General features: G+C 43.1%; 1 protein-coding gene across 3 annotated transcripts in view; it reads right to left on the bottom strand.

The window, feature by feature from the left end:
• Positions 1-23425, bottom strand: part of GALK2 (galactokinase 2) — a 64776-nt gene that overhangs the window by 28312 nt on the left and 13039 nt on the right. For all 3 annotated transcript variants that reach the window (XM_081337289.1, XM_081337288.1, XM_081337287.1), the window contains exons 6-9: positions 15383-15481; positions 14168-14320; positions 8153-8363; positions 582-783 (exon numbers count right to left, since the gene is read on the bottom strand). In XM_081337289.1, the coding sequence (XP_081193415.1) occupies positions 582-783; positions 8153-8363; positions 14168-14320; positions 15383-15481 (665 nt within the window). The remainder of the gene's footprint in view (positions 1-581; positions 784-8152; positions 8364-14167; positions 14321-15382; positions 15482-23425) is intronic.

Below are 23425 nucleotides of genomic sequence, written 5' to 3' on the forward strand. Positions count from 1 at the left end.
TTGCCACATTTTCGAAGTACTAAAATATTTTTAATCCTATACCTTAACAGTAGCTTGTATTTCATCCCAAGGATGCAAAGATTGGTTGAAATGAAAAAGGAGAAAAAATACGAGACCTGTGAAAATTATTCCTGCAGAGTCAAAAACAGGCAGGCTTTTCTTTGACGGAGGATCGTAGCGTGAACTACAGAAGCCAATCTTGGTGCGTGCCAAATTTCCCAGCATTAGCTGGGTCAGGAAGCAAGTGAGAGGAAAAGGAAAAGGAAGTCCTTCAAATAAATAACATTATGCTTGATGATCCCTGATGATTTAATTCTTTGACACTTTTGTGGGACCTCATAACGGTGCACCCAGCACAGAGTTTGGAACTTACAATGGTGAAAGTATCTGTTTGAAATTATCTGATCAAATGGATGCTTTCTTGGAGCACCAGATAATAGACACTAATACATTATGTTCATTCACACACACACACACACACACACACACAGTTTTAAAAATTACTAAGAGCATAACGCTGTCATGTTTTCACTGCAATCCAACCCAAACAGCATTTACTTTCCCCGGCTGTGCAAACTTACAGACAGATGTCCACCAGCTGATTTAGTTCAGGGCAGCTGCATTCGTACAAGTCTCTGCAGCTGGCATGGCTCTGATTCATTAAATCTCCCAGCAATGGGATGGCATCATCAGGTGCCTCCGTGCAGATTTTCTTAAATTCCAAAACTCTGGCAGCTTCCGCATACACATGCTTGGCACGCTGGTACAACTTAAAGGCGGTCACTGTGGAAAATAAAAAAGGGGGGGGGGAAATGGTGGGAAATAAGGGAAACGTGAGGTGATTTATTACTGTCAGATGTAGCCGTGCAGCTTCAAATACCGTTGGTAAGGAAAAAAATGAGCTTTATTTCTCTTCTCTTTGCTCATCTTAAGGTATAAAACTAGGGCAGTTTGTCACTGGACTACAGGGACAGCTTCAGTGTGTGTGGAACCTCACTATGAGTAGCAATTGAATGTGGATGGACTGATTTGCACAGCCAGAGGCAAGCTGGAGCAGCCCCAGGAAAGGAATGGCCCAAGCAGGCAGAAGACTCATCAACAGGTAGGTTGAAGAAGAGAAAAAGGAAGAAATGTCTCAGTAAGTAGATTCAAGATTTAGGTCACGGGTCTTCAAACCTGGCCCTTTTATGACTTGTGGACTTCAACTCCCAGAATTCCTCAGCCAGGCACGCTGTGCCTGGCTGAGGAATTCTGGGAGTTGAAGTCCACAAGTCATAAAAGGGCCAAGTTTAAAGACCCCCTGATTTAGGTGTTTCAAACAGGATAGCTGAACTGGGAACACTCAAGCCACTGGAGGACTTTTGACAAATATCACTGGCCAAGACTAATGGATTTCTTTCTCCTCTTGCTCCATGGCACCCACGGGCATATGCAATTCTGGGAATGATGATCGATGTGTATGCCAGGCACAAGGAACCTGAACGACACCGTAAGCCGATCAGAGTTGCTTCTTTATCGCTGCCTGCCTATTTACAAGAATCTCACCAGACGGACTACATTCTCTTGGGAACAGTCAGATCAAGGCTTCAGGAATTCTCAGGGTAACATGTGCCTGGCCTCTGTCATTTCCTTCCCTGCAAGGACTCCAAAGTCGCCTGTCTTTTGACTCCTGACTCTAGCTGGAGATTCTACCACAACGTAGAAAGAACCAAACACGAATGAAGGCCAATCTACTTGTCCCAGGGTAATGTTGCAGGATCCAATCTAGGCCGGTCACCGGAACCAAAGGTTTAGTCTTCCGAACTTTCGGACTTCTGCAGGAGCCCATTCTCAAGGGAACTTCCCACAACTAGAATGTGTGCATAGAAGACACTTTCTGGCTCCAGTATGAGTCCAAAAACTCAGAAGAAAAACTGAACAGACTATGGTGCCCACATAAAGTCCTTTTTGTTGTTGTTGTTAGTTGCGAAGTCGTGTCCGACCCATCGCGACCCCATGGACAACGTTCCTCCAGGCCTTCCTGTCCTCTACCATCTTCTGGAGTCCATTTAAGCTCACGCCTACTGCTTCAGTGACTCCATCCTCCTCATTCTCTGTCATTCCGTTCTTCTCTTGCCCTCAACCTTTCCCAGCATTAGACTCTTCTCCAGTGAGTCCTTCCTTCTCATTAGGTGGCCAAAGGATTTGAGTTTCAACTTCAGGATCTGGCCTTCTAAAGAGCAGTCAGGGTTGATCTCCTTTAGGACTGACCAGTTTGATCGCCTTGCAGCCCAAGGGACTCGCAGGAGTCTTCTCCAGCACCATAGTTCAAAGGCCTCAATTCTTTGGCACTCAGCCTTTCTTATGGTCCAACTTTCACAGCCATACATTGCAACTGGGAAGACCATAGCCTTGACTATAGGCACTTTTGTTGACAGGGTGATGTCTCTGCTTTTTAGTGTGCTGTCTAGATTTGCCATGGCTTTCCTCCCCAGGAGCAAGCCTCTTTTAATTTCTTGGCTGCAGTCCCTGTCCTTTTTATGATCCTGTAATCCCTTAATTTGAGGTAGGGTTGGAGATAAATTCATGCCATTCCCCCCCCCACACACACACCAATGTCTTGCTACTATCATCTGTTCCAGCTGGTTAAAAATGGGTGTGCCATTGGTCCTCTTCCCCCCCCCCAGCAAGACGGGGGTATGGGAAGAAGAGAGGGAAGTGACAGTCCTCGGGAGGAGCTCAGCAACTTGTCCGAAGTGCCAATATTATTTGGCTCGATATAAAACGTAGCTCTGCTTCGTAACAATGGACCCCGTAGGACAAATGCCTGAACGCATCATGGTTTTGGAATACGATTAAGCCTCACACAAATTATTTTTTCCCCCCTACAAAATAATAATAATAATAATAAAAAAATGCTGAGTGCCCTGATCAAAATTGCTCTCTGGGGAGGGCCCACTGAACAATGGATAGAACTTGCCCAATTCCCAGCCTACCAAATTCATTCAGTACATTTTGTGCTCTAGCTTATGAATTAATCGCAGCTCTGCTTTTTTTTTTTTTGCACGGTTACGGCCGAAAGCGTTCAGAAGAGGAAAATTTAGAAAACGCAGCGCTCATCCCTGTGCAACTTTTGTCCTCAGGATGATTTACTCTCCCTTCCCCCCCCTTTTTTTTTAGTTTAAGGCAGGGGTCCTCAACTTGGCAACTTTTAAGACTTGTGGACTTCAACTCCTTGGCTTTGCTTGAGGAATTCTGGGAGTTGAAGTCCACAAGTCTTAAAAGTTGCCAAGGCTGAGGGCCCCTGCTTTAAGGAATCGCTTCACCTGAGGGCATTTCGAAATGACACCTTTTCATTTTGGACCCACCTGAAGTTGCGTGAGAGTTTGCCATTGCTCACGCTCTCTTGTAAATCACCATTGGAACAGTAGTAACCCAGAAAAGAAAGAAAGAAAGAAGGAAAAGAAAAAAAAAGAAAGAAAGAGAAAGAACTGAAAACACGTCTGGTTTCGATTTGGAGGCAAAGGCTTTGCCAAAGGCTGTCATTGATTCAAAGACCACCCTTTGGTAAAGCGACGCTTCCCTAGCCAGATTACCTTAAAGCACTTTGTGGTTCTTGCAGACACATCACGTTATGTGTTGGCAACTGGAATCCTCTGTTTGTTCCTGCCTGCCAGCCAAACCCTGAGAAGGCAAGGCAAGCCCTCCCCAATGCTTGGTCATGTTGCAGAAGGCCCAACAACCGTGCGTGCGTGATGGCTAACTCTAACCAAGTGTTGTCTTTTCCTTTTTCTTGAGAACGATTTTTTTTAAAGGAAGGGTTGTTGCTTTTTTATATATATATAAAAATGCTAATGCAAACGACTGTAATCTAGTGTAATCTTTTCAGTGATTACATCTCCAGTGAAAGAAACCAGGGTTGCACTGTTGTTTGCTTAAAACTCTTTTTTTTTTCTTGGAAGCGACCGCTGGCCAACTGAAGCAAATCAGAAATGCTATCCCAGCATTCAAGAGAGCCGTTTCGTCTGCTGGACCGTTTGCTGGAGAAAACCCAAAGCAGTTGACGGATGACGGATTCGTGTAAGTTGAACAGCCACCGAACCCCTCGTACAGAATAAAAAGTGTTCGCCTGCTTTTCTTAGATGGCGGATCGCTTGAAGCACCAAGGTTGTAAGCTGATCTCTCCTGCATTCCCTTTATTTATGAGAAGGCCTGTGTTCCAAAAGTGCTTGGCCGAAAGGCAATTGGACTCTCTTGGTTTCTGAACTTTATTTAGGCTTTCTTGGTCTTGAAGAAGCTTCTTGGATTAGAATCGAAATGTTTTTCAAGGAAAAAAAAACTAAGAAAGTCCAGTTGCCTTTTGGAAAAGCACCTTTGGGACAACCATGGCCTGGATGACTGAGAATCTCCATAGACCTTCCAGAAGTGGTTCGCCATTGCCTCCTTCCTAGGGCGAGGAGAGGAGACCTGGTCCAGGGTCACCCAACTGCCTTTGTCCCTAAGGAGGGATGAACTCACCATCTCCCTGTTTCTAAGCATGGTGCCTTCACCACTACACCAAACCAGCTCTTGCCATACTAGAAAAGCAGAGAACCCATGGTGCTCCTAGCCTGATAATTGGGATATTGATCCCTACGCATTTATAGAATTTTCCTTGCCCAGTATGGGGCAAATTAAAAATAGAGAGTGGTTGGAGGGGGTGTTGCGTCTTTATTTTGTTTTTAATATTTTGGTGTACTATATGGCAATTGAAGCACTTTGTACAATCTTGTATTTGTTTACTCCTAATGGATAGAATCTTGCCAAACTCAAGCTATAACCTTCTAACCCACTAGATATATCCTGAGTTACATCCTTTTAAAGAGATAACTCTTAAATATAAATACATTAGATATAATTTGTCTTAAGAAACCATGTGTCCGTTATCAGTCTTGGGAGTGCTTGAGACTGTCAGTCTTGGAGGAAGCCAAGGGACATAAAATCCTGTTCACCGAATTTATGCCGCTGGGTCCTATAGAGACTGTTTAATGGGCTTGAGAAGATTATGTTACTTTTTTGTTTTTGTAATAGTTATTTGTGTTAGTAATTTGGAAATATAAACAAAAGTGGTAATAAATCAATGAATTCAATGGTCAAGCAGCAATCCAACTTTTGATCCAGAGTGTTTAAATATGAGGCAGAGATCATCACAACTGCCAAAAACTAAAACTCTGAAATATTTTAGAAAAGCCCTACAAAAGGTCACTTGGGACGTCTTGAAGACACTCTGCAACGATATATAAATACACTGGGGAAAAATAGCCAAGAAGAGAGGCAGAAATGCACATTCATAGTATTTGAGTATTCCAAACCCAAGCTTGGGGTTATATAAACAAAAGTTTCTTATATATTATAGATATATTAATTTAATTATTTCTTCTTTACAACTAACCAAGATTTCCCTTGTGCCAAGGAAAACAACCTGATTGCTCCATGACCCATTTTTTTTCCTGGTTTTATCAAACAAAATCACAATCACACCATATGTTAAGAGAGATTCTACTTGACTAACATCTGCAAACACTAGATGGAATAACGTTTCCCATGGGCTTTGGAAAAATATTTCATAGAGTCTTGGTGTTTAAGAGAAAAGGAAAAAAAAGAGAGAAGGGAAAATAATCGGAGTGTACAGCTCTCCACTTTTCTGGAACAAATCTGAAAAAGGATAGTCAACATGTCACTAACGTATCATTTCCTTCAATTAAATGAGAATCAGCCCAGCAAATGTCCTTAAACAGCTCCGCCCTTTCTTCTTTGCTGGCTTTGCTCCCTGTAGCTTCACTAACACTGTATTGCCAAGAGACAGCAAATGCTGGTACCCACCATCCATCTGGTGTCTTTTACAATTAGAAAAATAACAAAGCCAATGACCACACAATCATAGATTCGGAGAAAGCTACTGAGGTCACAGAGCACATTCCTGTGGTCAGTGCAGGAATGTTAAGTAAACCATCTCTCTCAGATAGCTCCCCAGACTGTGCTCGTCTTCATCCAGTAAAGGAGAAACCACCATTTCTTTTGTAACTGCACCAAGCTATTCTTACTATTAGGAGACATTGACATCTGCATCTTGGATCCTAGGATGTCATGAGGTCTGAATGTTCTATGGGACGGCTATCACTCTATCCTCATTCTTCTCTTCTCCAGAGAGGCTGGGCGTTCCCAGTTTCTGCAATGTTCTCATACGACAGGGGTCTTCAAACTTGGCCCTTTTATGACTTGTGGACTTCAACTCCCAGAATTCCTGGCTGAGGAATTCTGGGAGTTGAAGTCCACAAGTCATAAAAGGGCCAAGTTTGAAGACCCCTGTCGTATGACTTAGTTTCTGGTTCTATGAGAAACATTTTGCCCGTGTTTTCCAGAACCCCTTTTCAACGTGGGGCCAACACTGAAAGTTTTTGAGATGAAAGTCCAATCAGTGCAGAAGTTGACCAACTCTATTCTAGCCACGCAAACAGCATTTTCAAAGTTACACCAAGTCTAGATGATGATTAGCACTGATGTCTGTGGAGATTCTCTGTCATCCAGGTCATGGTTGTCCCAAAGGTGCTCTTTCAAGAGGCAATTGGACTGTCTTGTTTTTCTTTGAAGACCTTTCACTTCTTGGAAGAGAAGAAAGAAAAAGAAGAAAGTCCAGCTGCCTCTTGAAAAAGCACCTTTGGGATTAGCAATGACGATGGTGCCCAGTTTGGGTAATGAAACATCTGTAAGAAAACAATTAAGTTCAGAGACCACCAAGGGTCCCTCAAGTGTAGATGAGACTAGTACTATTTCTGTGAATATTGGTGACTTGTAATCACAGGTCAAGACTCAACATACTGTATAAGAAATTGGGACTCAACCCTGAAGTCAGGTTCTTATCTCCCCATTCAAAAACTGAATCCTTCTTAAAAAAATAACTTCTTTTCTTTCCTGTATTGCATTAAGTGGAAAAGGAAGATACACATTTTGAATATAATCATAGTCGTGTATGTTACTGGCTGCGTGTAATCATGGGCAGCAACAGTGAAGATTGCTAGACAAGCTACTACAAGAGAATTTAGTTCCTTTCCCAAGTTAACCTAAAGAAGAAATTATCAAGATAAAAATGGCATCAGGGTATTTCAAAGCAGAGAATACACACCAGGATAACTTAAGATGGCAAACTTTTTGAAAACATGCTGGTTTTAAATTGCTCTGATCAAATGTCAGAACCAGAATTTCTGCCCTGTTAGAATGATTGTGTAATGCAAGTTGAGGAACTGGGGAGGCGGGGGAGCGTTGATGTAATTATTCTTCTTGTTGCATCTTAAAGCCATTAGGTAGGGTACATTGAAATCTAGTTTTATGTTGGGTGATTTCCATGGATATAAAGTGAAACACCATTTGGGTTGCTTAGACTGTAACAAAAGGTGGCTTTATCTCTCTATGCTTCTCACATCTGCAGCCAATGATGGCTTCCCCACGGTGTGCAGAAAAATCCTGGGTTGCAGATAGCTGACGAATGTCTTGGTGGTAAATCTTTCAGGTAAGAATTGCTAAAGGTTGTATAAAAGATCAGTACACATTTACCTGAGGACCCAGATTGTTGGGGGCAATAAGCTGACTTTGTAATAATGCCGCTTGGGTGTGTGTGTGTGAAAGCCCTAATAAGCAGGCATATACATAGAATGAAGGCTATTGCTAAGCACATTGGTTTGTGCTTTAAATTGTAAGCCGCCCTGAGTCTTCGGAGAAGGGCGGGATATAAATGGGATTAAAATAAAATAAATAAAATAAAAAACTGTCACCCTTTGCCACGACTGGGCAGCCATTTGAATCAGATCTCTGAACCCAAAGCTTGTTTTGCTTCTCTCTTGTGTTGCATGAGTCACTTGGGGGGAAATGCTCCTTCTTAACCATGGTTGCACGGCATTCTTTAGAACAAGCACATCCACAACTTGCTTCTGCTGAAAGCCAGAAACCCATATGTAACTGACAGCTATCCTAGAAAGATGTCATCTCTTTAGTCCAGTGATCTGGTTCCCTGGAGCCAAATTACAGCTGATTGCAGTGCCCATGACATTTTTTTCAGATCCTTTTCACACTGATTACTTAAAGTCCTTGGCACAGACAGAAATGCTAAATTGCTTCACCAAATTGGCATGCTACTTACCATCTTGTGTGTTCTGGCTAAGGATCTGAGTGCGTAGCTCTGTGGGGCTAATTCCCAGGTTTCCCCCAATTTCCTCTATGCTGTAAGGCTCAGGGTGAAATGCCTCTTCAACCACAGCCAGCATTTCCTCCAAGCTTAGCTTCAGCTTGACTTGCACGTCTTGGAGTTTTGCCACCGCTCTCCAGTCTAGGCCTCTGGATTTTGCTAACAGCTGAAACAAGCAAAGTATAATAAGTAGGTCTTTGGTTGCAAAATTAGGAACAGAAAGAAGTTAATCTAAACATTTCTTAAAGAGACCTTAGAAACGTTTCTTTTCTTGAAAAGAAAAGACTTAGAACAGGGGTGTCTTCAAACTTGGCAACTTTTAAGACTGGCTGACTTCAACTCCCAGAATTCCTCAGCCAGCAAAAGATGGAGAAGGGGAAAGCTCTCAGTTCCTTTACATTTGGAGATTTCGAAAAATTGTATAGATAGCATTAAAAAAAAATAAAACATAAGCAAGGTTCAGTTTATATAACCCAATGGTCATATTTAAAAAATGGCATCTCAAACGCCCCATGGAAGTTAAACAGGGTATAAAGCTAAGCTCACATTTCCTTCTTATTTATCCTTTAGCATTCAGAGATAGACAAGTCGTTTTCTGTGGCTGTCTAGACCAGGGGTCTTCAAACGTGGCCCTTTTATGACTTGTGGACTTCAGCTCCCAGAATTCCTCAGCCAGTGTGCCTGACTGAGGAATTCTGGGAGTTGGAAGTCCACAAGTCATAAAAGGGCCAAGTTTGAAGATAGATGAATGTTAATAGATTCTCCTTCAGTTACTTCTCCCATCATTGGAAAGATCATCTAATCTCCTGAGGGTCTTGAATGTTCTGGAACACAGCGCTGATCCTTAATGTGATTTAATCTTAGTTCAGTTCTTCTCATGCAGCCCTCTCGGAGGGAGGGATTTTAAGCGCAACAAAAATACACGAAGTGGATTCCTTTGGGGCATATTCTAGCAGAAAGCAAAGGCCTTTCAGGATCACCGTTGAAAGGAATAGGAACTTTATCAAACCTGGTCCAGGCAGAGAATTTCCTCCTGATATTAGTAAGCTGGAGGAAAGCATCCTTAGGGATTTTCCTATCTCACGCATGAGAAAATAGCAGGCGACTCTTTTGGAGACTAGTGAAAAAGGTTGGACATTTTCTTGGCCCTATTAGCAGGCCAGGCCGAGTGGAGATCCCTGATACTTAAGGCTGCCTGCCAACAAAACTTTAAAGGAATATTCCAGCAGCTGCCGGGTACATGTATCCTGAGAATGCTGGGCTATTTGTGGAACGATTATTTCTGCCCCGGTTTAATTTTGATCTAACTTGCACAACTGTGCCTGCTCTTTCCATAGAGGTTTCTATTTGGCATGGAAGAAATCGGCTAATCAGAATGCAAGGGCTTTTGCAGAGTCACCGGCAACTCAGACCACCCCAAAACATAAGAGGACAGGTGGTCCTCGACTTACAAGGAGTTCGTTTAGTGACCGAAGTTACAAAAGCACTGGGGGAAAAGGGACCTTTTTCACCTTTACGACCTTTCCAGCATCCCCCTGGCCACATGATCAAAATGCAGACGCTTGGCAACTGGCTCCTATTTACGGTGGTTGCCACGTCAGGCGGTCACGTGATCCCCTTGGCCGACCTTCCGACAAGCAAAGTCAATGGGGGAGCCGGATTCACTGAACAGCCGTGTTACTGACTGAACAACTGCAGTGATTCCCTAACCCCTGTGGCAGGAAAGGTCGCAAAATGGGGGGAAACTCACTCAACGACTGCCTCGCTTAGCAACAGAAATCTGAGGCTCAAATGTGGCCATAAGTCAAGGACTAGCTGCACGTGCATTTTCCCAAACTTGAGCCGAAGCGCTTTCCGTAGGGAAAAACGTGGCACCGCCAGGGAGGCAGCTCTGATTTTCTAACCGAAGCCCCCCAGCCTGCTTAAGTTAGACCTTCTGGCCTGGGTTTCAGGCGGGGCGTCTGGATGGGTTAATTTGCAGCGATTCGGTGGCCGTGAAAGTTCGTGCCTGGTCAAAGGCATTTAGTGGCATAGTGAGACATGCGCTGCGTCTCGGACAGCCCTGGGTCACATTAAGTCCTGGCGACGGTCCAGCTTCTGCTCAGCCAGAGCGGTGGTTGTGGTTACTGTGCCTGAAGACAAGGGTGCAAAAATACACTCTGTGATGAAACCTTTCATTGTAAATATCCCCAAATTATTTGTTTCCTTCAGGTTTTATTTTTGAATTCAGGGGGTTTTCTGCAAGGAGAAACATATTTTGAACCACAGCTGTGCCTAAATGGAGAAGCTCGTTTGCCTCCTCCTCTTTGACATCTAGGCTGTCAAAATCTGTTGTGAAAACATTTACAAAACATATCTTCTTCTTCTTCTTCTTCTTCTTCTTCTTCTTCTTCTTCTTCTTCTTCTTCTTCTTCTTCTTCTTCTTCCTTCTTCTTCTTCTTCTTCTTCTTCCTTTTCTTTCTTCTTTCTGTCCTTTTTTTCCAAGCAATCCGTGCAATCGGCACTCCCACTCTTAAATTACACCAGGAAAATGCCTTCAGCTCCCCTCTAAAGATGGACAACGGTGCTGACATGCTCCAGGTCTCTGAGCTCAGGGTGCTGTGGCCCATCCAGGATGTCAGTGCAGCTTAGTAGGGAAAGGGAAAACGGTGGGAGAAATGCAGAAAAACTACCTGACTGAGACACATTTCCACTGTAACCTTCTTCCCTAAATCCCTAGAGAGTGAAAAGAGAAATTATCTGCCCTTGAATAAAATGTGCTAGTTGGAAAAGTCCCGCCAGACTCTTCCTTGTTTTTTTTTAAGCTGGGAAAAATAAAGCTATATACTGAGGATGGAAAAACATTAGAAAGGTTAATGGAATTAATACATTAGAGCTACTGCGGTTGTCTAATTGCTTCATTTCTGTTTTAGTCCAGTTCTGTTTATCTCCACCTGTCCTGTTTTGTTTTCCTTGTTAATTATTACAACATTAATTTCTTTTGGTGCCACCTAGTGACTTTCCAGAGGTTGTTTTCCTTTTTTTCAATTCAATTAGACAGCCTCCCCAAAGTCCGTTCAGATGGATGCGCTGCCAGGCAAGGGAAGAGTCACTAAAAATTGAGAAAACTATATTAGGCATTCAGTTCTGCCATAAAATTGAAACTGTCAATCTCCATATAACTTCCTTAAGGTTTTGGATTTGATTTCTCTAGCCATAGCAACAGCATTTAGTCATATGTACCACTTCACAAGGGACACGGTGGCTCAGCGGGTTAGGACGCTGAGCCTGTCGATCAGAAGGTCGGCAGTTTGGCGGGTCGAATCCCAAGTGCCGCGTAGCAGAGTGAGCGCCTGTTACTCGTCCCAGCTTCTGCCAACCTAGCAGTTCGAAAGCACGTAAAAATGCAAGTAGAAAAATAGGGACCACTACGGTGGGAAGGTAACAGCATTCCGTGCACCTTTGGCGTCTAGTCATGCCGGCCACATGACCACAGAGACGTCCTTGGACAAGCGCTGGCTCTCAGCTTTGAAACGGAGATGAGCACCGGCCCCTAGAGTCGGAAACGACTAGCATGCATGTGCGGGGGAACCTTTACCTTTACCTTTTACCACTTCACAGTGCTTTACACCCCTCTCTAAGCGGTTTACAGAGTCAGCCTATTGCTCCCAACAATTTGGGTCCTCATTTTACCGACCTCGGAAGGATGGAAGACTGAGTCAACCTTGAGCCGGTCAGGATCGAACTCCTGGCTGTGGGCAAAGTTAGCCTTCGATACTGCATTCTAATCACTGTGTCACCACACAGTGATTAGGATGCAGTATATTCAACATCTGGCAGAGCCTGAAAGCGACAGATTGGTCAGTGCCTTGCCACATGTTGAAAAGAGTCTATAGTTTCTTTAAACCTTCTCTGCATATCCCAAGGGACTCAACAGAGGGAGATTTGTTTGAGCAAGGTTAAAAAAAAAATAGCGACGTTGTTTTTGAATGCTGATGGAGATACTAGTGGCAAACTGAAGACTACTAGGTAGAACCCAGGAAGAGCCAGTCTGGTGTAACGGTTAAGGCACTGGGCTGGAAACTAGGAGACTGTGAGTTCTAGCCACGCCTTGGGCATTATGACAGCTCGGGGACCTCGGGCTGGTCACTGTCTCTCAGCCCTTGACAGGAGAGAATGTGAAAGTAGTTCTGAAATCTTGCCAAGAAAACTGCAGGGTCTGATCCAGGCTGCCGCCAGAATTCAGCACCGGCCCCAAAGCACAGAACAACAAAAAAAGGTAGACACCAAGCATGTGCAGGTCCCAAGTTCCAATTTTCTCCTCTTCCTCACCCCCAAGTAAAACTGTATGAGATGGACAACAACATATGGGCCTTCTCCTTAGCCTGCCCTGGCAAGTTCAAAGGGGACAGAGCTGTCTTCCGAGCAACGGTATTTTTCCTTTGTTTAATGTTAAGGATTGGTCAAACTTTCTCTTGCACTTCATTTGATAATCATGACTCCAACGCAAGGCATTTCCTGGCAGTTAACAATCAGATGGCGAAAGGATCGGCCATCTCTTCCAGGCTAGCCTTTCGTTGCCAAGTTAATGTTCCTCTTTTCTGGCACTTCTGCCTGGATATTGCTGTCAGGCTGTAGGCTAGTTTGGGAACTGCATTCTTACGCTACACACATTTATATCGTTTTCATTCCAGTTAACTGTTTTGCCTGCCTCCCCCCCTTCTCCCCCATCCTGAAGAATCCGGGAAAGTGTAATTTGATGAGATTGCTAAAGCAACTCCAGGCATCCAAGTTGGCCCAGCAACATTTGGGTGAAAATGGCTATAGGTTAATGTTTTGCTTCGTACCATGCTGGGTCCTCATTGGATTCCCCTTTTAATTGAAAGAGCTTCTTTCCAAGGGTTGGCACAGAGGAGAAGCCGGCGAGGCTGGTACAATAGGAAGGATGGGCACCATATTGCCTGACCCAAGTTTGGTCTACTGGTTACGGCACTGGGCCAGAAAGCAAAAGACCCCAAGTTCTAGTCCCGCTTTAGGCATGAAAGCCGACTGGGTGACCTTAGGCCCATCACCGGGAGACCATGAATTCTAGTCCTGCTTTAGCCATGAAAACCAGCTAGATGTCTTTGGGCTATCACTCTCTCTCTCTCCGTCGAACTCATAAGGTGGTTGTTGGCAAAATAGGAGGAGGCAAGTGTGTTGGTTTGCTGCCTTATTTGTTAAAATAATAAAGGAGGGATATAAATATAAAAAAGAAGCACTAACACAGGAGGATTCCTCAAGTAGCAAAATCTCTGGAGATCCCTCACGATTCCTCTTTTTATAACGTGCTGGCTCACCAGTGGAACAGGCCACCTATTCTTCCTTACTTCTTAGTAAGCACAATTCGCTTACTTGATGGCTTACTAAAAACCTTTGCATAATATTGTGCTTAAGCTGTATGTAATTTTTTTTTGTTGCCCAGGCCCAGAACGGACTTCCAGAAGCGGCACCCACACAAAGAACCAGTTGTTCGCCTATTTGGATCCCACCACTGATATCGGGTACATAGTCCTGGTTGCCGATAAAAGATTTTGGCCCGAGAGCTCCCTCCTTAACACCCATCTCAGAAACTGATTTTTAATGCTGTCCTTCCCCTTTTTTTGGGGGGGTTTCCTCCTCGCTGTGCAAATGCTTCTTCCTTTTCCATGGCTGAGGGACCATCCCCCTGCTCTCCTTGCGTGAGAACCCTCTCAAGACAAGGCCTTCCTGCCTTCTCAGGAAAGATCTCTTTTACTAGCCTGCTCTCCAAATGGGCTGGATTCCATCCCGACTTCCATCCATCATGTGTCGATGGCCTGAGTCCAGATCCCGGAGAGATAAACATGCCCTTTGAGGCAGCACCTGACCTGGTGTTAAAATAAAGCAACAACTGGTAGAGTGGAAGAGCGTTCCAGCCAGCACATATTTGGGTGATGGTTTCATTAGAGTTTGATGAAAGCCATACAGTACCTTCGTAGCCAGACGACACTCCATCACCCTAATATTGAAATGCGAAGTCGCGGCCTTGTTCATTTCAACGCAACTGTTTGCAATCACAAAAACGGCTCCTCCTGGAAGCTTCACGTCCGTGGCCTTCAGAGGATTAAATTCTATCAGCTTTGCCTACGGAGAGGAAGAGCAGAAAGCAATTTCAAGGGTAGCCTGGCTGTGTTTAGGATCAATAAATCAAACATCTTTGCCTTTGGACATTTTTTTTCCTCCTTCATCTCAGGGGATCTCAAAAATGAATAACAGAAGAACTAACATCACACCAAACTAAGCTGCTTGTGAAGACTAGTACAAAGTTACTCACTGAACCTGGGCGCATTTCCCCCCCACTAGAGAGAGTTTCTCAATTTTGTCATCCGGAATATTATTAAAGTTCCTTTCATTTGATTTTGTTTTACCTTCCACAACTGAAAAACTTGGTAGTTGCTGTAATTTAGCAGAATTAATCAGATCAAGTTGGAAGGGGCCTTGGCGGTCATCTAGTCCAACCCCCTGCTCAGGCAGGAAACCCTATACCATTTCAGACAAATGGCTGTCCGGTCTCTTCTTAAAAACGTCCAGTGTTGGAGCATTCACAGCTTCTGGAGGCACGTTGTTCCGCTGATTAATTTTCTAACTGTCAAGAAATTTCTGCTTAATTCTAGGTTGCTTCTCTCTTTGGTTAGTTTCCATCCATTGCTTCTTGTCCTGCTTTCAGGTGCTTTGGAGAATAGGTTGACTCCGTCTTCCTTGTGGCAGCCCCTCAAATATTGGAGCACTGCTATCATGTCACCCCTCGTCCTTCTCTTCATTAGACTAGACATTCCCAATTCCAGCAACCGTTCCTTATATGTTTTAGCCTCCAGTCCCCTGATCATCTTTGTTGCTCTTCTCTGCACCCTTTCTAGAGTCTCTTTTTTACATCGTGTATATTACATACATGCATATGTATATACAGTACATACATATATACGTATCTGGCCTACATTAAGTCAAAAGGTATTTTTAATCGGGATACATCAGAAAGTCTTGCACAACTTAAACATGTCCAATTATAAGAAACAGCAAGATGACACTCTACGTTTTTCCCCTCCTGAGAACAGCGGACATATTTCAGCTCTTTGCCTGTTTCTTATCACATCAATTATCCCAAAGCTTCTCTTGAGCACCTTCCTTAATTGTTCGGGCGATACATACAGTTCCTTTTTCTGCCAGAAAGCAGATGGACTGGTCCATGCCGCCTCCTTCGGTGCCAATGTAGCGTTCGGACTTGCTGCACAGGTCAGCCAGTTGCACCTATGGGGACACAATGGTCAAGGCAGAGAGAGTTTAGAGGATATCCCTGCAGGCATTCCTTACAACTGAACTGATTCATTGCTGGTATAACTTTGAGACAGGTTCTCGTTCCACGCATTCTGTACTCCATGAGCTAATTATCCACATCCTTCCATCTATAAGCCGGCACCAGCCTGTATGAATTCGAGTCTAGGTCTCTCTTTCCCTCTGATGGAGCCAGGATTTCTCAGGAACCAACGGTTCTCTGAGCTAAACGTCTATGGAGATTCTTGGTCCTCCAGGTCACGGTTGTCCCAAAGCTGCTTTTTCAGGAGGCCACTGGGCTTCTTTGTTTTTCTTTGAAGAGGTTTCACTTCTCATCCAAGAAGCTTCTTCAGCTCTTGGCTGGTGGTCAGAAATCTTTCCATTTCCCCACCATCCAGTCAGAACCGAAGAAGCTTCTTTGGATGGGAAGTGAAACAAAGAAGTCCAGTGGCCTCCTGAAAAAGCAGCTTTGGGGTTCTCTAAGCTGCTGGTTCTTGACATGTCATTTCCGCCTCTCTTCACTATTTGAGGGGTTGGTATTGTGGCTGGATAGGCTGGAAGTAGGATGATGTCTAGAAGGTGGAAGGGTGAAATTTTCCACATGCCCATACTAATATGGCTTGGGTCCGGACTATCTAAGGGAACACCTGCTGCCGGCATCAACTTCCCATCGTCCTGTGCGCTCCCATAGGGAGGGCCTCCTTAGGGTGCCGCCGGTCAGGGAATGCCGGTGGGTGATCTCCAGAGGGAGGGCATTCTCTGTGGGCACGTCTGCCCTTTGGAATGATTGACCTGTGGAACTCCGGACTGCCCCCGACCTGCGCTCGTTTCGCCGGGATCTGAAAACCTGGCTTTTCAATCTATCTGGCCTGGACTGAGGGGGGTTTTAGTTTTAAGTTTTAACATTGTTTTATTGTTGGGCTATTATTAATTTAATTCTTTTTAATTCTATTTTTATCTTAATTTTATATTGTCTTTTAAATATTGCCCTGTAAACCGCCCTGAGTCCTTCGGGAATAGGGCGGTATAGAAAACTAATAAAATAAAATAAATAAATAAATAAATAATATTAGTAGGAAGTAGCAATTTAGTGAGATCTCCAGAGTAAACAGTTGCCAGTTGCTTAGTCTTCCTGCAGCATTTTCTCCTGGGCTTTACATAACCAAATCAGTGGAGAATTAGCCACCAGTAACCTTACACACTGAAATCACCTTGTGTCTTTTTTTCTCTGTCTCAGATTTGCTTTCTGAACCTATCTATATATTTCAGGCACTCCATCTAACATCATAGCTTGTTGATTGCACTAAGTGTGGACTACTGCCTGTCATTGACTTAGCTGTTGCGAGGCTACAGCTCCTAATGTCTAAGATCAGGATGCTGGCTTCTTTTGAGATCACAAAAAATCCTTTGTCTTCAGCATTCCAAAGAGTACAGGTAATAATAATAACAACAACAACAACAACAACAACAACTTTGCAAAATACATCAAGAAATTGCAGCTTCCTACAATAACTCCAGCAAAGCTACAAAAAACTGTGCTACTCGGAACATCTTACATTTTAAGGAGATACCTGGTTGATACCCATGTCAACCATTAGTGCCAGTCAATTTCAGTGTTCAGTTGACTGAATTTCATGTTTTATGAATAAAAGTTTTATTATTATTATTATTATTATTATTATTATTATTATTATTATTATTATTATTATTATTATTATTATTATGGTGACAGACCAACATTACAAATAAGAGGCAACAAATAATAATAATGACTCAGTAGGTAGACAAAAATGCCAAATCCAGGCTGACTGTGCCACAAACCAAAATAAAAAAGACAAGATAATGTACATCACAATTAGCGGTGGATTGCCAGTGGAGAGTCTGTCTTAATTTTGCAGGCAGCGTAACAAAATTTTAGTAATATTTGGCAGAGATGAAGAACATGAGCAGTTTCTTTGAAAGACCCTTAACCAGCACTTGCTAATACAGTTGAAATAAGAAATCCTTGCCAGGAATCTTTCCTTTGTGGCAAGTTACCTCAGAGATCACTCTCACGCAAAAAGATGGTAGGAATACTTGAAAATTACGCACAGAGAAATCCAAGACTGGTTTACAAACTGAGCTACGGGGGAGTATTTAGGTTTTGAGTCCAAACCTCCATGTCGGTCTTGGTCAATCAGTTGATCCTTGAACCTCAGCTCTGATCATTCTCCAGCTAGTTGGACTATTTATTTCCCATCCTATCTGAAGAGTTATGGTGGCTGAAGTTCCAAAGTCTGAAGGAGAGCCGAAAGCCTATCGCTAAATGTACAATGCCCAGGATACCACGATTGCAAACATCTTTTCCCTTTACACACACACACACACACACACACACACACACACACACACACACACATATATATATATCTTTTCTGAGGTTTTCGCGGGTGTTCGTATGTGGATCTTTGGTCATTCGGTTTTTTTCCCGCGTAGAACTAAAGGTGTAGGAGCAACGTTTCGACGGAATCCCATCCGTCATCATCAGCCTGGTGGCTTCAGCCACATGCTTCTCCCAGAAGAAGGAAGCTGAAGCCACCAGCCTGATGATGACGGATGGGATTCCGTCGAAACGTTGCTCCTACACCTTTAGTTCTACGCGGGGAAAAAACCCGAATGACCAAAGATATATATATAAAGCTGTGGCACAACCAAAGAGACATTATCCAGTACATGTTGTAAGATAAAGCCAACAAATCCTTAGCTTGGAATGTGCAGGCCTGCCCACTTTTGTTTCCATAAAGGCACTGAAAACAGACTAAGCTGTAAAAATGAGAACTCGGAGCTGCCTAATCGGAGCGAAGGGCTCGCAAATAGGGTGAAAAGCAATAGAGCGGTTTCACAACTCTCCCTCAGCTATGTCAATTCCCTCATAAACTCTTAGCGGAGAAGATAGAACTGTCAAAGGGGGATTAGCAAATTTGAAATGTGCAGGATGTGTAGAAATCCTTCAGAAAACTTGTAAGTAGAACTGGAAGCCCCGGACTCGATTGTCCAGATCCGACAGATGTTTTTAATATAGAAGACAAAAACTGACTATATCTTTTTGAGGTAAACTCAAAAAGGCTACTAATGAACTGTGGAATTCTAATCGCTGCTTGGTAAACGAAAAGAACTGGCGTATTTATCTTACCATGTTCCACAGTACGATTTCTACTCCAAGACCATCTCTAAATCTATTTAAGGGAAATAGTAAAAGATAAATATTTATCTAATCAATGTAATGCTTAATGGAAAAGGTTTCCCTTTGTTTGTCTACTGTTGCACTGACTCACTGTGATTTGTTTTCCAGTAAACATGTATGTGTTTCTGCTGTGATACATTGAGGGTGATTTATACAATTCAGTGTTAATGCTAAGTTAGCGGTGAGACTATGATGGGGGAACATTCTGATGGCTTTCAAAGATAAAGACCCCCATTTTGGATCCATGTCTTTGTTGAAGAAGACCATGTCTTAAGCTACCTCATGGTGGCCTTCAATAAGCCATGTTCACGACAATCACAAAAATCTGAGCTTAACCTCTATACATCATAATCATTACTAGATACTACTTTTCCTTAGAGGAGTCCTCCTGCACAATCTTTGTGGAATTTGACACATCTCCTTTTTAGCAAGGAGTAACAAACTACTGATGGCCTGTTTCCCCTAGTTTGCAAACTTCATTGTGCTTTTTTAAACTATAATTTTATCACAAAACTGATTCCTAATTCCATACATAGTTTATTATCCAACGATGACTTATTGCTGTCAGATATTTTTAAAATAATCTCAGGAGAAAAATGGGTTGTTATCAGGGAGCCATGGAAAAATCAATAATTCACCTGCCAAGAAGAGATGCAATAGTAGGTAACATTTGGTCATGAGCCTTACTCTTCAAATTTAGTATCTTCTTGTATCTTACACACAATCACAACTGTGAGCCTCAGGGACTCTTCTTTTCAACCATGTCCTTTAGCTGCTTCAGAAATCTTGCAAATAGTCCCATGGCAATGACTGTAAACAACCACCTTTCTAAAAAAAACCTGATACAGATAGAAGTGGCAGTCCCTTTGTTTTTTTTTTAATCCCATTTATATCCCGCCCTTCTCCGAAGACTCAGGGCGGCTTACAAGCTTAGCAGTAGCCTTCATTCTATGTATATGCCTGCTTATTAGGGCTTTCACACACACACCCCCAAGCGGCATTATTACAAAGTCAGCTTATTGCCCCCAACAATCTGGGTCCTCATTTTACCTACCTCGGAAGGATGGAAGGCTGAGTCAACCTTGAGCCTGGTGGGACTCGAACCTGCACTAATTGCAGGCAGCTGGTGTTTTAAATTAGTCTCCTCAGAATACCTTTACATAAGGAGATGGCGTATTTAAGGGTCCATCTCAAGCTAGTTAAAGGTTGTTTCCACGATCTCCAGCAAACGATTAGTCTCGAGAAGCCTGATAGACACTGAAGTTAAACCTAGTTGCTCCAATCACCACCAGATGACATGAACAGGCTCTCTTACGTGGCAGATTTTGCATATTATGACTTCAGTGGACAATGTGTATTTTGCTTGGACAACCAAATATAACAACAACAACAACAGAGTTGGAAGGGACCTTGGAGGTCATCTAGTCCAACCCCCTGCTCAGGCAGGAAATCTATATCATTTCAGACAAATGGTTGTCCAGTCTCTTTTTAAAAAAACTTCCAGTGTTAGAGCATTCACAACTTTAAATGGGCTCTGCTTTTTAGCTATTGTTTCAGATGGCTAGGTGGAACACGGTTTAGCTAGAATGGAATAGTGAGGACAGCTTGTTCTCTCTCTGGAGGTGTTTAAGAAGAGATTGGACAGCCATTTGTCCAGTATGGTATAGGGCAGGGGTCCCCAACCCCCAGTCTGTGGACCAGTACCGGGCCGCGGCATGCCAGCAACCGGTCCGCACAAACAAGCAAAGCAGGGATGCAGCTAGCTCACAAAACCACGCACTCCCCAGTCCGTGGAAAAACCCCTCTCCAAGCAACTGGTCCCTCATGCCCAAAAGGTTGGGGGCCTCTGGCATAGGGTTTTCTGCTTGAGCAGGGGGTTGGACTAGAAGATCTCTGAGGTCCCTTCCAGCTCTGTTATTCTGTGTTCTATTCTGTATTCTATTACAGCCTCCCTCACCTTTTTCTAAGACAAGCTCTCTGCAGAAGAGTTGGACACTTAATTTTCAAAACGTCTTTTTTTTTTTTGCAAATATAATCCGGATGTTTGTATCAGTTGGCAGCTATTAATCCCAGATTGACAGCACATGAATTAAGAATGTTTATCATTGGTGGTTATACAAGAGACTGTGTTTAGGCTTTTTATGTTTATGCAACGAAATAACGTTTAATCAGAAAATATCTAATTAGAAGAGCAGAAAAACAACATTATCAAGAACAGTACCACAGTCTGCAAAACGGCTCCCACTCTACCAATACATGCTAAACACGGTCACAAACATTAACAAAAACAGACCAGTTTTGAGGATAATATTGTTTCGAACAAGCCCTTTGCTGATTTCAACTCCTTGCTTTTAATTGTAAGTTTTGCGCTTTAAAACAAAACGTACTTTCAGTATTTGTGTTCATTGTTTTCCTTGGACAAACTCAGTTGATAAAACTCGGCATTTTACCCAATTCTATAGGTGAAAACCTAGAAGACTAGTGGGACCTAGTTCTGCTTTGTTCCGACTAGAACACCAAATTCTACTTTGAAAGGAAGGGATGCTATAGTAGACCAACAAATACCTTCTCCCAATTAACCATATGCTGGTTGCTGTCACACATACTAAACCAGGGCTGTCCAATCTTGGCAATTTTAAGAGTTTGTGGACTTCATCAACTGCCAAGGCTGGCTGAGGAATTCTGGGAATTGAAGTCCAGAAGTTTTAAAGAGGCAACTGGACTTTCTTATTTTTCTTGGAAAAGCAAGCTTCTTGGACGAGAAGCAAAACGTCTTCAAAGAAAAACAAGAAAGCCCAGTTGCCTCTTGAAAAAGCACCTTTGGGACAACCATGACCTGGATGACTGAGAGTCTCCATAGACCCAAGGTTTAAACCTGGCCACCCCGGTAAGAGACCATAAACCAGCATTAAGTAATGAGGACCCAGATTGTTGGGGGCAATTAAGCTGACTTTGTAATAATGCCGCTTGGGGGGTGTGTGAAAGCCCTAATAAGCAGGCATATACATAGGATGAAGGCTACTGCTAAGCTTGTAAGCCGCCCTGAGTCTTCGGAAAAGGGCGGGATATAAATGGAATTAAAATAAAATAAAATAAATAAAAAAATAAGTCACAATGTCTTTCTTGACTAGAGCTCATAAGCAGAGCCTTGGTGGAGCAGTGGGCTAATGCCTCCTTAAGTAACACCAGCTGCCTGCAATTAGTGCAGGTTCGCATCCCACCAGGCTCAAGGTTGACTCAGCCTTCCATCCTTCCGAGGTAGGTAAAATGAGGACCCAGATTGTTGGGGGCAATTAAGCTGACTTTGTAATAATGCCGCTTGGGGGTGTGTGAAAGCCCTAATAAGCAGGCATATACATAGAATGAAGGCTACTGCTAAGCTTGTAAGCCGCCCTGAGTCTTCGGAGAAGGGCGGGATATAAATGGAATTAAAATAAAAAATAAAATAAATAATAAGCAGGCATATACATAGAATGAAGGCTACTGCTAAGCTTGTAAGCCGCCCTGAGTCTTCGGAGAAGGGCGGGATATAAATGGAATTAAAATAAAAATAAATAAATAAAATAAGCATGTTAGCATAACCAAAGCTCTCAAAAGGCAAAGAAAGTCATATTGGTCTCAGCACTTAGGAAGACCATTACGTGGCAGAAAAATCCGCACCGCCATCTAATGGTGGTGTAGGAGTTGCTTTTCACCCAAAGCTGAGAATTGCATCCTTCATTGCTAACTTAGGCACCCACCTCTAGAAGTCCTTATTCCAGCATGAGCAGAAGCCCAGAAAGCTATGGAGGCTGTGCCTGTCCCCACCCTCCATAAGGATCAGATTCCAACAGCTGAGTCTGCAGCTAGAGGGCTCGGAAATACAGGAACGCTCGGTTGTCTATGGAGATTCTCAATCATCCAGGTCATGGTTGTCCCAAATGAAGTCCAGTTGCCTTTTGGAAAAGCACCTTTGTGACAGGTGCCTGGTTGTAAGAAAAGAGTCCCTTGAAGTCATGGTCTACTCCAAAGTTCATGTATTTGGCATGCCTTAATGAGCAACTTCTGATGCTGGAAAGGAGCTTTGTAGGTCAAGGATCAAAGCCTTCACACAATTTTAGCCTAGGGATGGAATAGTATTGGGGTCAAGCAGGGTATTCTGATATAGGTCATGTGCCAAGCTCCTGATTATAGATAGTTTTGTAATCCTCTCTTGTTAAAAGGTTTCTTGCTCAAGGTTCAAGACTTCTTGCTTAATTTCAGACCAGTCTTGTTGCTGATCTTTGGATAGCCTCCAGATTGCCTTGTTGCCTCATAGTGGCAGAAGGTTACTTCCTTGGCCTCTCTGTTTTCTGGTCTGTCAACTAGGATAATTGTGAGTCATTAATTCCAGCTCTCTCTGCTTTCTGTTCTTTAATTAGTTTCCAGAGTCTTTCAATAGGTCAATAGGTGGGTTTACCGGTCTGAGAATTAGTGGCGTTTCATGATGGGGTTACTGAAATGGTGTGTGTGTTTTTTTTCAAAACCTAAATTTGGCTGAAGGTAAATTGGGATGGCTACTTTCTGATGGCACATCAGTTTCACCCTGGATTTTTTTTAAAAAAGAAACAAGAAGTGAGCATTGTTGCTAGCTACTATTTTTGTTTAGGGACAGAGGCATTTAATGAAATGCAGGGAGTGTTAATGTTAGCTTTTCAGTTTGCAATGCTGTAATGGCA

The sequence above is a fragment of the Vipera berus genome, assembly GCF_964194415.1.
Source record: "Vipera berus genome assembly, chromosome: 12".
In the NCBI taxonomy this organism is placed as follows: Eukaryota; Metazoa; Chordata; class Lepidosauria; order Squamata; family Viperidae; genus Vipera; species Vipera berus.